The sequence below is a fragment of the Dicentrarchus labrax genome, unplaced genomic scaffold (genome assembly GCF_905237075.1).
Source record: "Dicentrarchus labrax unplaced genomic scaffold, dlabrax2021, whole genome shotgun sequence".
Lineage (NCBI taxonomy): Eukaryota > Metazoa > Chordata > Actinopteri > Moronidae > Dicentrarchus > Dicentrarchus labrax.
This window is the reverse complement of record NW_026136710.1, coordinates 19,855,667-19,873,618: the sequence shown is the minus strand read 5'-3', so window position 1 is coordinate 19,873,618 and position 17,952 is coordinate 19,855,667. Positions and strand designations below refer to the sequence as shown.

At 39.3% G+C, this 17,952-nt stretch overlaps 2 protein-coding genes across 3 annotated transcripts in view; one reads left to right on the top strand and one right to left on the bottom strand.

The window, feature by feature from the left end:
* Positions 1-10,157, top strand: part of spag8 (sperm associated antigen 8) — a 40,323-nt gene extending 30,166 nt beyond the window's left edge. Inside the window, exon 7 of one of the 2 annotated variants that reach the window (XM_051411703.1) lies at positions 8,550-10,157. The gene's annotated coding sequence lies outside the window, so the exon portion shown is untranslated. Of the gene's footprint in view, positions 1-2,970 lie in introns of both variants that reach the window. The other variant, XM_051411704.1, reaches the window with a different exon arrangement.
* Positions 1-17,952, bottom strand: part of npr2 (natriuretic peptide receptor 2) — a 56,043-nt gene that overhangs the window by 18,918 nt on the left and 19,173 nt on the right. The window contains exons 6-12 of the mRNA XM_051411694.1: positions 17,295-17,430; positions 15,079-15,163; positions 8,573-8,693; positions 7,321-7,395; positions 5,622-5,699; positions 2,363-2,467; positions 389-460 (exon numbers count right to left, since the gene is read on the bottom strand). Of these exons, the coding sequence (XP_051267654.1) occupies positions 389-460; positions 2,363-2,467; positions 5,622-5,699; positions 7,321-7,395; positions 8,573-8,693; positions 15,079-15,163; positions 17,295-17,430 (672 nt within the window). The remainder of the gene's footprint in view (positions 1-388; positions 461-2,362; positions 2,468-5,621; positions 5,700-7,320; positions 7,396-8,572; positions 8,694-15,078; positions 15,164-17,294; positions 17,431-17,952) is intronic.

Here is a 17,952-nt window from a genome sequence, read left to right as displayed (position 1 = left end):
GGATTAAAAATAATCTTCTAAAATAAGTCCATGATTAGTTTTGATTAAGCTGGAAGGAAATTTTAGCAAAGTTTATGATTATGTTTCTGTCCTACTTTACACTATATAACAGCAATATTTACTGTAGTTTCAGCCACTGTACTGTGCCAGAAATACATTTTTGTGCATGTTGGTCCCTCTTGCTCTCTTTCTCTGCCTCACTCACTCTTCCACAAACTCTCCATGTGAAACCATGGCAACTGAGACATTTTTTTCTGTGTCTCTAAGACACACAAGGCATCTAATTTAACACTGAAAAGTGACCTTTTTGACAACATTTATACAAAAAGATATAAATCGGCATTCCAATCCTGCATTGGATTTCTGTTTCAGTCTGACCGTCACGTACCTTCACTATGTCATTGATCAGCGAGTAGCGGAACATCCAGTCCAGGTTGATGCTCTCATTCTCCAAAATGTCCTGGAAAAGCAAAATCAAAACAAAAAAGGAGCTGAAAACTTTTACAACAAGAAAAAAAAAAAGTTTTTGCTTTATCTTTTAAACTTCCAAGAGCTTCTCAGCGGCCAAAGTTTATTTTGGGACTAAATGCAGAAACACCTTCAGTCCAGATAAAACATGTTCTTTTTCATCCTCAGGGTCACGGAGTTAAGCCCTGCAGGATGTTAATGAATAACCCTCACAGGCTTCTCAGCCGGCCAGTTACTGGAAACTGGGTCCAACTTTGACATCCAGCCATATCACATCAGTTGCAGCTATCTGTGTTTTACACATAAGTCTTTCCCTACAAGTGTGACTGATGAAGTCCATGGCTGAGTTTCCCATCGTTTTCCACCTCGTCCATTTTAAGAGGTTGTTGGAGTCAGGAACACAGAGTGCAGGCCAGGAACAAGTTCACTGAAGGCATCGTACATTTCTTATCGGAATAAAAAGGCTTAACATGAAGCATAGACAAAAAGATGTCAACGGTAAGCTTGTCACACACTATAGGCTCACTGGAGACTAAATAAGGTGATTTCACTTCACGCCCTAGAGCTCAGTGGGCAGAGTTTGGTACAAACACTGCCAGGAATAGCAGTTTGACAACGCTGTCCATGCTCAGACAGTTTGCTCTTGTAGTACTGCAACGAGAAAAGCCCAATGACTTTTCATTCAGTGATTCCTTATTCTGTAACTTGTATATTTCATGTATTAATGCATTAATCACTAAGCTTCAGATCAGTTTGCTTTCAAGTACAAAGATCACACCCGATAAATTCTCTTACACTTACTTTTGGTGTAAAAGTCAGGCATGAAATTATTACTGAAGTTATAACCTATAACTGTTGTGGGGATTATGTTTTCTGTCCTGATTTTGTTGTTTGTTTTGTTTTTGTTAACAGTGAAAAACCTGTCAACAGATTTCAGTGTTATTTGGTGGAAAGTTTGAAGTTTTTGCCAAGAAACAAGTGATATGTTTTTAGGTGTGGATACAGGATGTTAAAGGATTCCCTACTGTTGTCAGGTAGGACATTTGTAGCCCTTTTGTCTGTATTTCATAAACTACTGCTCTTACTTGAGTTTAAAATACATTAACAGCGACAACAACTGTAAACAACTTTAGTCTGTAAAATGTCAGAAAATAGTAAAAAATGCATGGTGACATATTCAATTTCTAATAATATAAAAGAAAGAAGATTAGCTTACATTGGAGATGCTGGAACCACAGAATTACATTTTTGCTTGATAAATTCCTTTTTGAACAATTTAACAATCGGTTATGAAAATGTTGAACTTTCAAACAGAGCCAGGCTAGCTGTTTCCCCCTACTTCCAATCTTTATGCTAAGCTAAGCTAAACGGCTGCTGGCTCCACCAGTGGAGCGAAGCCTGCGAGCTAATTCAGGCAGTCAACTCAAGCTGCGCTGCTATACACACTGCTATACACACGACATGCCTCACTCCATAATCACTAACCAAGCATACCCTTTCAATCTGGCAGTCTATTTAAACAGCACAATTTCCCAGGTCTCCCTCTGCTCTGTTAATGCGCTGTTAATAATATTATGTTCAACGGTTTAACTACTCCTAATTCATCCTCAGTGTGTGTGACTGGAGTTTACACATCACACTTGTGTAAGTTGCATACTGGACCATGATGATCAAACTGGTTGTGGTTGAAAAATCCAAACTGAATTTTTCCCACAGCAGATGAATGTGTCAATGTATATATATATATATATATATCATTCTGCATACACATTTTTGAGTGGGAGGGGACTTTAACAGCTGAATTTGACACTGATATCCAGTCATTTGTCATATCTTTATTCAGCAGTAGAGTAGTAATGAATACATGTAAAAGTATAGAAGCAGGAGACGTTACCTGCAGGCTGCCTCTGGGACAGTACTCTGTTACGATGCAGATGTTGGGAGGGTCAATGCAGGCTCCGATGAACCTGGTTAGATGGTTGAACTGAACGTCTCTCATCTGAAAATAACCACACAAACACTGCAACTGTGAGTGTAACTCTTTCCAAACATCACAGTCCCAAACCTCACGGAAACAGAGGACGGGGGAGAGGACTGACGGTTCATTTATATACAAAGTTTTGAGAATAACGCTGCCAGCAGTTCATCAAAATAGCCTATTTGCAGTCGGCTAGTTGGCACAGTGTCTCTTTTCGACGTGTTGAAGCGCATTCCAGCTCAGGGCACCCAGTTGAAACATGTGCATGTGCATAAATTGCCCTCGTAGGTTATGAATGAGCCTGTGTGCTGTGGATGGTGAAAAAAAAAAACGTTGCGAGGATGTACAAGCAGGAATATCAGAGCGGAGCAGGCAGAACGTGTAAAACTGCTCTACATGGAAAATAATCACACACAGGTTTTACGATACAGCGTGTCTTCCAAAACGTGAATCACTTTGAATATTAAAAGTGCAACATGTTCTGGCAGATTGAGTTTATGAGAAAGTGTGATTTTCTTTTATAGAAACAAGCTACACGGACGTCCTCCTCGCGCCTTCATTCCAACCCGTATGGGCGCTGACAGAAGCAGCACTGAAAAAAAAAGACATCTTTCTGCAGCCAGCATGAAACTTCAAAAACGGAGTTCATAATTTCAACAGTGTACTTTTCTTCTTTGAGCACAGTGAGTGACAGCCGCCCTCACACCAAAACCAGGGAGTCAGTCGCTCCTGTTTCACGGCTTCGGAGATGTTAGCCTACCCTTTGGCCTATATAATTTCCCCTGCTGCACTCTGGGCAGGGAGGGGAGGGGGGGACAGAACCACCAAGGGGGGAGGAGGAGGAGAGCGAGAGAGAGAGAGAGAAGACAAACTGGAAGACAAGTGGTTAAGTTTCCACTGGCAGGGCTTGTCTCTTCCCCCATCTGGTTGGCTTTTTCACGAGCTGAGGTTTGACAGCCGATCAGGCCCCCGGGGCGTCTGAGAAGCTGCCAGCTCAGACAGCAGCCTCTCTCCCATGTGTGCCTGCCGACTGACCGAGAGGCTGCAGAGGCATCCGAGAAGCCCAAACTGCTCTCTTCCTCCAATGGGCTGCGACTCGCACGAGAAAAAAAAAGGACCAAAAAATACAGAGCTGAGAAAGAGAGAATTTGAATAAAGAGAGCTGGGGATGTTAAAAGTAAAGAAATGGCCAAAAGTCCTCCCCACGAGCATCCATCTTGTTCATGAGCGCCCGTGTAATTTCCGAGTTATGGGTTTCCCAGTGCCACACTGTGTTTCCATCACCAAACCACATAAATTGTGTGGATTTTTCTCTCCCTCAGCTTACTTATCGCTCCCTCGTAAATATTTCCCAGCCAAAGGGAGCTTTTCATCAACATCCGCTGTTGATGATGTTGAAGAGACAGTTTAAGGACTCTTTTACAAGCAACATCCTGCAGTGGCACTGGCTGAACATGCTAATGGGGAGCCAGGTGCCACTTCCTGCTAACAAAAACCAGAAAATTGAAAATAAAACTTTTACTGTCCTACTAATTCAGGATTCTGTGCCAATGTGTGAGATAGTTCCACTTTTAAGGAACTCATTTTGTAAAACAGGTGGAGTGATTGAACCTTGTATGAAGGTCTTTCCCCTGCAGCGGTAAAAAGTATAATAATTATTTCAATTCATTGTTTTCATTCTAGTGAGTGAGTGAACTGAATACAACTTGTTGAGATGGAGGTTTTTGTTTTTTTTTGTTTTTGTTTTTTTTTTTTTACAATTCATCCCCAAGGTCTCTCTGTGCATGGCTCTCTTCACACTGAGGCCGCTGAAAGCACTCAGAAACAACAGCACAAGCCAACGGTTTCTCAGATGGATTTCATGGCCAAACGCAAGAATTTTGGATTCTTTTTCTGAAGAAAAGACTAAACGTGAAAGTATGTGTAGAACAGAGGCTATATCACTACACCCAAAATATAAAAGTTTTGGACAGGACAAAGTATTTTACAATTTGTAATAAAACACAACAAATCAAAGTAAAACTATAATATATTTTGTCCTAGAGGGGAGATCATGAGGTTCGACTTCAGTGGTCACATCTCATCAACTTTTAAAGGTCCAGTGTGTTTAAGAGGATCTAATATTCATAGGTATGTTTGTTATGAGTGTGTAATCACCTGAAAAAAGGGTATAGTTGTGTTTTTGTTACATTAAACTGAGACCTGTATATCTATAGAGGGAGCAGATCCTCTTTTGTCGACAAATCAAACACTGGCTCTAGACAGGGCTTTTTTGCACTCTTCCCTAGTCTCGCAGCCTTTAGCTGCTAAATGCTCCACTATGTTCACCAGTTAGTCACTCACATTGTCTGCTTGCAGAGCTGGAAGGCTAGTGTATAGTTGGTTTTTAGAGCTTTTTCACTGAAGACGACTGCCTGTTGTGGCAGGAAACAATGCTAATGGGAGCCATAAGACCAAAACAATGAACTGAAAGATGCTGAAATACTTTGTAGGGTGATCTTTCTTTTGGATCCTTTAATATGAGCAACATCTTTCACATACAAGTCATGTGACCCGTTGTTTATTTGATTATTGTGGCTTTAAGTATGCAAATGTATTAGCAGTCTGCCCATTAGATTTTGATGTCTCTTTAGTACTAGTGGAAAATGTGGACATCCAAGTGGTAAGTGGTAAAACCAGATAAAATGACAAAAAATAGTCAATTATAGTTCAGTTTAAAAGAAAGAAGCACTGTGGATTGTGGACGGTAGTTTAGGTCCCAAGACAGCAAACGTATGGTCATTCAACTGCAAGAAGAACTTCTTCTGCTGATGTTAGAGTGCACCATTGTACAGTAGTAGCCAATCCATTTAATTCCTCATGAGCAATTCTGAACTGTATTCCCAAATTACTGTAATTGGAAGCCAGTGAAGGGATACTACAATTAGGGTAGTGTTTCCTCTTCTCCTAGTTCCAATTAAAAACCTTGCAGCTGCAGTTTGGACCTATTGCAGATGATTTAGTGAGAAGGATTCTCACTAAGTGCTAATTATACTGGACAAATCATTAGCCTAAGGACAGAGTCTTCTTAGAGACAGATTCTAATACCCCCTGACATATTTGTGATTTTTGGCAAGTTCATTAACACAAAATAATTAACTCAACACTTCAAAAGGATATTTTAATGAACACTTACATGTTTGAGTTCCAGTAAAACCTGTCTGGTCAGCTCTATCCTCTTCTTGTTGACATGCTTAATGGCCACCAGGTTCCCCTGTGTGCACAACAAGAGACAGAGCAATGAATCCAGTCTGAGAGACAACACAGTTCGGTTTATACACGGCTTGAGGGCATAACAGACTACAATGAGGAGGATGCACATTGGTCTACATGTAAACAGTGGTAGAATGTAAATAAAGTACTTTTACTCAAGTGCTGTACTTAAGTACAACTTTTAGGTACTTGTACTTTACTTGTTTTATACAGTTTTATACTTCTATTCCACTACATCCTAGAGGCAAATATTTTACTTTTTACTCTTTTACTCCACTATATTTGTCTGACAGCTTTAGTTACAAGTAACAATCAGATTACAATTTTTCATACACTTGTCCAGTGAAAACCATGTATCTCCAAATGTTTTGATTTTGAATGTTAGTGATAAACTGAAGGATGAAGTGTTCCTTTATACACAATTCCCCTACTTCTTAATCCAAATAAACTGTTTAAAAACTCTCTTGGATTAGCTGGAAAATGCATTGCTGTAGATTAGCTCCAACCTGAACACGCACAGCAGTAAAATGCACCATACACATTAATGCATCAGTAAAACAACATATATATCAGTAAAACACTGACAGGAACCATCTTAATGTACAATGACTACTTTTACCTTCCATACTTTAAGTGCATTTTGCTGATAATACTCACATACTTCAAAGGCCTTTACTTGTAGTGGAGTATTTTCACAGTGTGGTGTTAGGGTTAGGGTACTTTTACTTAAGTAAATTATCTGAATATTTCTTCAACCATGGTATGTAAATAAGGCAGAAAATAGAGAGAGGAAATCAAACAGCATTCAGAGGGGAGAGCAGCATCTTGCAGTATAGCCTACAGGTACTTTGGGCCTATTTCAGTGTGCTGCTGCAGAAGAAGAATCGTATCTGTCGCTTTGATATGTGAGGATCAGTAAACGAAGGAAGTGAGGTGAATATCTCAGAGCCACAGACGTGACAGGCTGGAGAAAAAAAACACCGTTCATGTGTGAGTCCATGTGGGAGCTTTAACTTTTATTCGCAGTAGAATATACAGTTAGGAGCTGATGGTGGCGTGTGTTTGAAAGCAGATACTTTTGGCTTCTGATCATTTCAGAGGTTATTTTCCAGTACTTGCAGGTTGTTTTCTTTTTGCACGTCTCTCTGTTTCAGCTTTGGTGTCGGATTCAATCACCCCCAGCCCATATTGAATTTGAGAAGTGTATCAGTACCTCCAGTAATCCATGAGACGTTCAAGCTGTACCGTGACATCAGCATTTATATAAAACCTACACCATACAGCTAAAAACAAAACACAGCTATCTCATTATTCAGAGGGCTCTTTTTGTAACATTCCCTCAATCCTCCTCCATCTTAAACGGCTAAATTAACCACAGCAACAAGTTGATGGCCATGTCCAGACTGCGAGGCGGGAGTGTAGAAACAAAGAAAGGGGGGGAAAAAGGAAGAAGATGAAAATTGACGCATTCTGCAGCTCACATTAAAACCAACTACCTAAATTCGCCCACACTCTCTTTCTCTCTCCTCTCCGGCTCTCCGGCTTTCTCTGCGAGTGTGCACATGTGTGGGTGGGAAAGGAGTGCGCAGGAGTTGAAAATGTCAGAACTCACTAAGCCTTACCTTAAAATAGCCGGTTTTTGCAAATAGCTGATATTTTCCATGGGCAGTTATCAAGGAGCCATAGCTGGAGCCTCTCTGAGAAGGTGGAAAGGAGTAGTGAGAAGAAGAAGAAGAAAAAAAAAAGAAAAAAGTCAGTTGGCAGTGTGTAGATTAGAGCAAAGAGGATTAAATGTTGGTCATTTAAGACTGTGCTTTCACTTTACTGCAACACAGCTTCCTAAAAGGGGTTCATCCGCTGACATTCTTATCCAAAATACCTCTCTCTGTGCAACATGAAATTGCCTTTCTCGTATATTTGAGAAAATAAAGCACCAACTCGAGTCCTTGGGCAAATGTCTGCAGTGCACACAGAGTGAATAAAAATCAAGTGGGCGCGCAGCATACAGACAGCCAGCACAGTCAACTATGCATTTGTATAGAATGCAAATACTGGCAACACACGGCACACTGGAAAATACATCGGTCTGGAAAATTACTGTGTTTTCCACACACACATTATCCCAGCAATTGGACCGAAAACCAGTAATGAAAAAGGTGTGCGCATGTGCTTTTCATGAACGCTTGCACATGTGGGACGAAACACAAACCCGAGGGAGATGCATTAGCTCTCAGACAACAGAACTTGATACCTGAAGAACGGGATGAGGTATTATATGTGTAGGGACCGGGGCCAGACAAGGGCTTATTTTAACAATCATTTAATATGCGTCTGCCACCGCAAACCCGGCCACCTTCAATAAACCACTAGGAGAGCTTTCAGGAATGTGTAAACTAACAAAGGATTTGGACTCTCTCAGGGCTGCAGATTTGCTTTTTCTTTCCCCAAACTGCATTTTAATACACAGCACACAGTCTGTAAACAGGGTGAAGCTCTAAACTTCAAACGTGTCAAATTAGCATTATCGATTCCTGGTGGGTCCAATTTTACAGCAGCGACATCTCGAGGCTGATAATCAGTCTTGTGTGAATGAGAGCTGTGTGGAACAGACATGGCAACGTAACCCGCCGGATGAACAACAACTTGTTAATCACACATTGGAGACTGTGCCGGCAGCGCTGACTGAGTAAAAGGCGATATAAAGCTCAAGACTATGAAGAAATGTTCAGGGCTGCCAGCTTTAATATGAAATCATGTGGGTGTAACATTTAGTTTGAAGCCATGAAGCGCTTTGTCACCTCACCTGCACATTTTTATTATTTTTTCCTACATAAATCTGTACTTACAACAGCACCATTTGAGAAGATCATCTACCTGTGAGAGGGTGAGCCGACTGCCGGCCCGTTTGTGGTATTTATTGGGGCTCTCGAACTGGAGGTCCTCCCACCGAATCCTCCACAGCATTCCAGCAAGCTCCTTCTCCAGCTTCAGTTTCCTGAAAAGAAGGAAAAAACCAGGTGGTGAACTCAACAAGGACAGCAGCACGGAGAATAGATGAAGTGGACTGGGTTGGGGTTGTGGCGTGGGAGTGGGCTGATGTTTTTACCACAAAATTGTGACTTTGTGGGTTTGAATCTGAACTCTGGGTATGAGGGGGCGTCTATCTAATTTCACTGTTTCATACAAACTAAATAAATGAATATAAAGCCTTCAGAGGCGAGGTGGTCTGTTGACTCTATGACATATAAAACAACATGGATTTATTTTGGCAAGTCACCTTAAAAAAAGAGTTAACTGCTTCATTTGTGTAGTTATGTTTGATCTCCATTGGCCCTGGTGGTATATCCTGAGATAGCGGTCTCAGACCTGACTGCAGAATGCCTCGCGTCCAGCTTTTGCATAGCAATGTTGATTGTACGTGTGTTGATGCATGCAAGTGCTTGTGTGTTTGCGTTTTATTAGATTTTAACTTCACTGGTCCATATGCTCTACTTATTTAACTTTGGCAAAGTGGAAAATTACTTTTTAAGGTGGATTTTTTTTAAAAGTCCTCCTGTACAAAGGGCTCTTTCTTTCAAACACATGCTGAAACATGCAACAACATTACACAGTAAAGACACATACTGGAATTTAGTGAAACAGATTTTAAATCAGTAACTAAAAAGCCAACATCAACATTACTTTCTGACCCTTTTAAACAGCCTTATATGTGACTAGAAATGACGAGTAGATTGAGTGTCGTGCTGAGAATGCGCTAAACTTATCAAATTACGGCTCTTCTATCTTCCTGTGTGGACTGGACTTGAGTTCAAACTCTACAGAAAGCCTAATTTCTTCTGCTTTAACTAAAGGTACACAATGGAGACTGATGACTCACAGGTCTTTTCTTCTGTGAAAAACAATGATAACCACGATGAAGATTAGAATCCACTTCAATTCTTACTCCCACGCTCTTTATTTTTAACAAACTCACTGAGAGTGGACTCAGATGTTCTAGCCTTATCTTAGTACTAACACTGGTACAAAAATAACCATAAAAACAATGGTTCCTTAAAACTAAAATAATGAATGTAAGTGAACCAGTAAGTACGTGTTGGTGATTAAATAGTTAATGTCTTAAATGTCTTATGGTCGTCATTGAATTTTAATCATTGTTTCATTTCAGATAAAATGGTCATTATCAGGTGTGTGTCTGTGTCTGTCTGAAGAGTGTTTGTATTCTGAGGGCTGCACACATGATTTAGTGTTTTGCAGCTTTGTATGCAACTTTTGTGTTTAAAGATAAAAATCTGCCTCGTCTGGCTCTGTGTATTAAGAGTTTTGCAGATTGAAATCCTGCTGTGAAAACTGAGCCAAAGCAACTGTAATACAATGTAACAAACAGTAAAGATACATGTTTAACAACTGTTTATGAACAAAATGTATGTTTTTATACTAATAAATGTTATGTTATTTTAAATTCTGTTGCATTGTGTTATATTTCAAGTTATTATTACTGTACGTTATGTTAGGTTAGGTCTTGTCACGTTATCTTATTATGTTAGGAAGAGTTAGGGTAAATTAGATTATGTTCTGTTACGTTACATCAAGTTGCGTTACATTATCTTAGGCGTGTTGTGGTATGTCCGGTTAGGTTATGCTATTTTACATTTCCTTGAATTGTGTTATATTTCTATTACAGTATTTAAAGTTAGGGTAGATTAGATCATGTCACGTAACTATAATAATATTTCTATGTTATGTAATGTTTTGTAGGCATTTAAAGTAAAACAATAAAACTTCATAATTTGAGTCTGTCCTAAATGTTAAAATATATGATGCATTATGGGTGGATGGATTAAATTAGAAATGAATAGAAAGTGCTCCACATCTGCAAACAGCCTCCAAATGTCTGCACATCCTAACCAGCTTCATTAATCTTGTAATTTTCATGTCAGTTATATTTTTGACATGTTTTGAGTGTTATTTTTGAGCATCAGTCTGACTGGCAAACACCGAGCACCACAGAGGGGAAGAGGCATTCCAGCAAATCAACACATCTGGGGCAAATCTCAGAGGAGCTGCTGTTTCTTGACACTTAATGATTTACAGCAAAAACACAGTCAAAAATAAAACTATGAGTCCAGAGTTGTGAAAACTGGAGAGTTTTGGGGGGTTGACAGCGGAGGAAAATCATTTTCAGTTAGAAACACTTAGAAATGAAAAATGAGCAGAGCCCATACATTCCAACACAATCTGAAAGGTGTAAAATACTTCCAGATGGCTGCAGGAAATTATTGCAGCGTTTGCATATCATCGTGTTTTAGCCTTTCCCCGAACCATCTCAGTCGGCCCGAAAAGTGGCTTGTTTTTTTCTTTTACCCCCTTTTGACAAGGACAAACTGTGAAGTCGGACAGTCCAGGAACTTAAAGGTGATTCTGATGCTTGTTTGTGTCTACAAATACCCCAGGCCATGCCTATGCGCAACCATTTTGAGGGCAGGAAACACCATTAAACCGCCGGTGCCCTCCAGCCCCATCCACCACCAGCAAGAAAAAAAGGTATTTTTCTATTTAAGGAGCTCCGTTTAGAGACCTCTGGCAGCCAGAGGGGCAAAGTGTGGGGCTCCACACTGGGCCTATTGTTTCATAAGTCCCATATGTGAATACCTCTGCTGGACCAACCCCTCCATTAAAACAACAGAGCCACTGCTGCTCTGCTCAACATCCCTTCACACTGCTGCTACACACCCCAGACTCCAAGATCAACTGAGAGAGGCCGGCCACCTGGTGAAATCTACTGAGTGCTCCAGCACTGTGAAAGTAGAAATCAGTGAGCATTATTTTATTTTGACAGTTGCATATTTACACTGCAAAAAACATATCTGTCTTCACAAGTTGTTGGGTCTGTTTTATAGTCTAAAATTGTTATTAAAAAATAATTGAAACCACCTGTTTCTGATAGAACACAACTTGTTTCAACAATCTTGTACCAGTGCAGCCATCTGGCTTATTCTGGCTTCTTTTAGGTACTGACATTCTTGAAACAGGAATTTTCCAGGAATTTTTTTCTGTTTGTAGCAAAAATTAGACTTAAAGGCTAAACATTACATACATAAGGCATTCAAATGTTTTGTTGCAGTGCATATGTTTTACCACAAAGCAATACAAAGAGACATACAATTTAATACACAGGTTTCTTTTTATTAAATTCACCATCACCTATTTTTTTTTTTTCTATTGTGTACATTTCACACAGTTGCAAGTTGTATCATGTCAGAGGAGCAACCTATTACCAAAACCAGCCACCCATTTCTTATACAAAATACACCAATAGTTTCACAATATCAGGCCTCCTATTTTAATGCAGATTCCTTTGGAGTTTCTGAAACCTCTGCCCTGTGAACTAGATTTAAATCTGGAAATTCCCATTACCCCAGCAATTACAAATGTAATTAAAGTATAAAATCTTTTGTTATACAAACGAACAAACACATAAGCAGCATCAGCTATATAATAGATAGAAATTATCATATATTTTCTTTTTAATTTCTCCTGTTAAAAGTTTTAAAAATATATATTAATATATCATTCATATAAATTGTAAGCATATCATGCGACGCCCAGGGTTGAGGAACTCTGGGTTATCGACTGATTGATCTGAGAATAACTCATCAGTGACTAAACTCCAATGCGTTTTAAACATTTTAGTGGTGTTGTTGTAGGTCAAGTACTGAACATGGAGGCCTCTCAGCAGCTGGTTGATCTTTAAGACGGCTGTAAACAGCTCTGCTGCGTGTGTGCCTCTCTGTCCATCAGCATAGCTCCACTGGTGTCTGCAAAAACAGGAAGTAATTTGTTAGCATTTGCTATCAAACAGAGCGATCACGCAAAAACATCTAACTTGTACCGTTATTTTATGCTTTTTACTTGAAGAGGAGGTTTACATTTACAGTTTCATGGCCTTGGGGCTCATAAAGTTGACTCAAAGTCCAATAAAAGACAACATGTTCAGGTCTGTGCAAAATAGCCTTCCATATATAAAACTGTCATTTATGTAAATTATGAATCTAAATATAGTTGGACTAGAGCAGAGAGTGCACAACTGTGGGTCAGGACCAAAAATGAATCAGAGTTTCCCTGTTGGGTTCCCATAACAGAAATAGATACTTGTTGTCATAAGTCTCAAAATGTTACACTTGGATCCCAGATTTTTTTTAAAAAGAACTCCAAGGAAAGAAGAGCGTATTTCACAAGACTTACTGGCCAAGAGTCCAGGAAAACTAGCTAGCTAGTTATGGAACCATGCTGTGCTTGCTGAAGTGTAAGCTGAAAAAACAGAAAAAGGAGATGTAAACGTTTTCAGAATTATGTTCACACTCTGCGTCTAATTAACTGTTTGATATTGAACATGATCAACTCAGATTCAGGTTCATTGGATTTACCTCAAATGGATAGCAGCTCCTCCGTCTTTCTTCCACCATCCCTCTGATTAAAATCCATTGTGATTGGCTGGTGATTAACACTTGTTTGTGTTAATAGTCAGTATTAGGAAAGTGATCGGATTACCGGTGTGATTTGTTAGTTAGAGCTGTGTAGTGACATAGAAATCAGCTCCTCTTTACATAAAAATCATTATTAGTCGTGAACACAATTAACTGCCTGTGTACAGACACATCTGAAGAAGTGATGAAAAGGGGAAAAATAGAAACATCAATTTTCTTTAATTACATGCAGATTTTACCCATGACATTACCCAGCATTTAGCAATCCTTCCAGTGGCTCCATTGCTAAGGGCATGCATGATTAACTTCTTGTGTAATTAAATGAGGCTCAATCTAATACACCATAAGCATGTGCCACTTGAGACACTGTAACAATTTCATTTGAATTTGTTTTCACAGCTGAATGCTGAGCACAGAGTTATAACCATTAGAAATGTGGCAGGCAATTATTTTATCATAAAGATACAGAACTGCATGGGGGGAGGCCATTAACACTCACACTTATTTAAACACCTACTTTAGTAGTTTTAACTAAACTATCTAGATCACATATGTAGTGCACACAGTCTATTTAAGATGTTAATATTACCGAAATGACGTGGTTCAATTCTTGGCAGTTGAACAAGACTACACGGCAAAAACAACTCCATCTTATTACAGTAAGTTATTTTTGTCTGTTGTTGAGTCATAAGTGTAAGGGCAAGAAATCTGACAGAAAACAGTACAATTATTTCCAGGACAATAGCAATGATTTTATAAATACTAAGGTAAGTGTTTGACTACACACCACACTTAAAAAATCTCACTACATAATGGTCTGAATACTGTTTCAAACACTTGTCAGTACTACTGGAAGGAAAAATGGTAATACCTATTTTTTGCCTAAAAACAGTTTTGAAAAATACATCTGAAAAAAAATAATATATAATTTTTGTAATTGTACAATGTAAACATGATGCTAAAATCTTCAAATTCCCAGAAACAGTACTGAGGACATGACCTCAGTGTCCGCAGCCATGATTGTGTCTAGTAAATTTTATTTTTACAGGCCAAAATCTCAAATTTGCCTCAAAGTGCTTTACATTCTTTACAGCATGTGGCACCTTTTATCGTTTAGACCCCCGGTTTGGATGAGGAAAAACTCCCCTTTCCCAGAAACACAGGAGGAAAGGAAAGAAACCTCAGGTCCTATCTGAATGAATTTTCTAGAAAATATCTAGAAATGTATCAATAAGGCAAGAACAGAATAAGACCACTGCACTACAGTTAATAAAAATGACACTTTTTGATATTTGCAAAAAAATATTTCACAAAACTATACGTTTTAGGACTCAGTGAAATTGGCTGTTCAGATTATGCAATGTAAGAAATACAGCCTTTTTTAAGTTTACCAGACATCTTCGTATTCTTCGAGCAGCATTTTAAAAGCCAAACGACTTACGACAGTCTACAAACAAACACGTGATCCTTTGAGATAAGCACAAAAATTGACCTTGACTGATAATCATCGTCTGACATCAGTGTGTGAATTATTAAAATAGCTGGCATTTAGCTTTAATCCAGCCCAAAGAAAACAAAGTTAATGAACACACTAATGATCATTAAGTGAGACTAGCAGTCAGGGTTGTTTGGGGCCAGTATATGAGCTCACTTGGCAGCTTAAGCACACTTCTCCGCTGCTATAACACCATCACCTGCTGGGTTGTTGCCGTGGCAACAATTGTGTAAATACCACACTGGCACCTATAGCAGCACAACCCATGAATCCAGTTTCAAACGTGCCTCTCTCGCTTTCTTTCCGTCTGTCTTTGAGGGGAATAAAAAAATTCCTCTCCGCATTTCTACAGTTTGAGCTAAAAAGGGGCACAGGCAGGAATTGTCAGCAATCAAACTCACCTGTAAATGAGGAAACTGGAGATACCAAAAATGATGAGCGCTAAGCCGGATCCCACTGCTACAATACCAAGAACTGGCAGATGACCTGGAAATAGGAGAAGGATCCAACACTCAGTTGTCTCTCATATGTTCAACAGATGTCCACATTCATATCTTTGAAAGAAGGAAAAAGCACTGCACAGTGAAAAACACAGCTGTGACTTCCTGAAGCACAGCTACACTGTTTTAGCAATCTGTCAGCCACAAATAACGGCAACAATTTCAGACAATTACACAGCTCTGACTTTCCTGGAATTTAAAAAAAAAAAACGAATGGAGACTAATTATACCGCCTGCTGTAAATCACAGCTGATACTCATTACTAGAGAAATATCATTTCTAACACTAATCCACAGTGGAAGATGTTTCACTTCACTGTATTCTGCAGCAGTGAACTGAAGACGTCTAATTTACACACAGATTTTTAAGTATTGATCAAATTTCTTGTAGACATGGATATACATATATAAATACCCTCTATATGTGCATTTGTCAACATTTTCTGTTTGCTTTTTATTACCTGAAACAGCAACCATTAAAGGAGTAGTTCAACATTTTGGGAATACATTTTCTTAATGATTTCATTCCAAGAATGAGATGAGAAGATTGATCAACTGCAGTATTTACACAGCTGGAGTCAGGACACGCTTAGCCTAGCTTAGCAAAAAGACAGGAAGCAAGGGGAAGCAGTTAGTCCGGCTTTACCTAAAGTGAAACAAGAGTCTACAGTCATGCTAGCCGCTCTATGAGGCTGTATTGAACACAGCTGTGCTTTGAGCTAAATGCTAATGTTAGCATTGTAACATGCAGATGTTTAGCAGATATAATGTGTAAGTTAACATTAAGCTAACATTTGCTAATTAGCACTAAACACAATTGAGCAGCTGGAAATGTCATTAGCTTTGCAGGTCCAAACTGTTGGACAAGTAGACATTTGACCTGATGATGTTGCTTAAGGAGTGGTTTTATGTGGCGTTAAATGCCGCAACTATTTCTTGACCAAACAACAGTTTATCCACCCGCCCAACTCTTCTGTGCAGCTTAACTCATGCTATTAGATACAGTCAGTCAGCATAGGCTTGGTTTCTGTACACGATGGCACCAAACTTGACAGCCTCACTGTGGTGACAAGACTCTGTAGCACCGCACACAACAATGCAAATTGTACCTGTCTTACCTGCCATGCAGTTTGCAAACTTTATTGTCCCTAAGTACTTTCCCTAAGTGACACAACTAATGAGCAATAAGCAGCCACACCACTGGAAAACAATGTACAAAACAGCATGATCTGTCCACTTCTTTTGTTTTTCTCTTACAAAATATCATAATATTGCAACTACTGCTTTACTTTCTTATTTCTGACTACATGAATACACTCAAGGATTTAGTGGCACCTAGTGCTGAAGTTGAAGGTTGCAACTGACTGAACACTGCTCACATCTATAGGTGTAGGACAAACTACGATGGCTGCAAAACTTGGTGCTGAAAGCGACACTGGAGAAGGCGACGTACCGGCTCTCATCTCTCTGAAATTATTTGCAGATGGCTTCAGATTTGGGATGGAGACAGATTTATTGCTCCTCCACTCATTATCCCTCCTTCACACTAAAATACATTTATAATTGCAGTGGTTTTCCTCCTCAGTTTATCATCTGTGACATTTCCCCCTGAAACTGTCAGTCTGTTCATACAACACAGACCCTTTCCAGCACTTATCTTTCACACTGCTTATTATCCGAGCAAATGCTACACTTTAACATTTGCTATTTCACTTCATTGAAGTAAAAGTTGGGGTAAATTTAAATAAAAAACAACACATTTATCATCACAGCATCATCAATGAAAATATCACAGGCCCAGTAGAGATGACAGTGATAATATAAACAAAGCATTAGTTCACTGTTATATCCATCTGATGAGCGATTCAATCTTACTCTAAGTCAATAGAAAAAACCTGCCATTAAGTGTGGGATAATTTTACTTGATGTCAGTGCTGTGCCTGGACTTTCTTGTCATAATTCTTTTCATGCAATTTCCTGAAATCAGTGTGTCCATTAGTAAACCTTCTGTTGCTTGTTCTAGACAATACTTCACTTCAGAAACAGGTAAAATCATCTGTAGGCCGATTTAACAGGGTTAAGTGTGTTGTTATGATGAGTGAGGCAGAGTAGTCATACCATCATTGCAGGAGGGGTCGTCTGTGGAAAACACACAGGGGGGGTTATCCAGTGGCGGGCCCCCATTGGGCCAGTGGATCTTCTCTGTCTGGGACCAAATTATCTCTTTGTTGCTTCCATTGTAATACGCGACAAGCTGCAAACACAGAGAAAATGCTAATTTAACAGGATGAAAATAGACATTTATAATTTCTTTAACACATTTATTGTTATAGACAATGTTGATGAAGTTCTTTGTGTTTAGCTGTCACCTCCAAGCTTGTATAAGGTAATGCATTTTCTCACTGAGGGTTTCTTTCATTGGCCTGAAAAGATGTTCTGGTGTTAACTATCCATATGGAGTCAGTACAACAGAAACTGGATGATTCATATCACAACTGGAAATTATGTATGTGTTTATTTGCCTACAGAGCGGGGAAGTGAGATCACAAGTGACCACTCAAGACGCATTCTAATGCCAAGCGTGACCTGGTGTACTATAGCGTTGTCCACTTCTGATAAAAATGTCTACGCGCTGCCCGCCCTGCTGCTGTTACAGCGATGTCTGAACTAGCCACGGACAACGACTGGTCTCTTTCTGTTGAACCAGAAATCAGTAAAGGTACCTCAGCTCTCTATATGAAATAAAGAATGTATGAATAGTAAGTATAGTATGGCA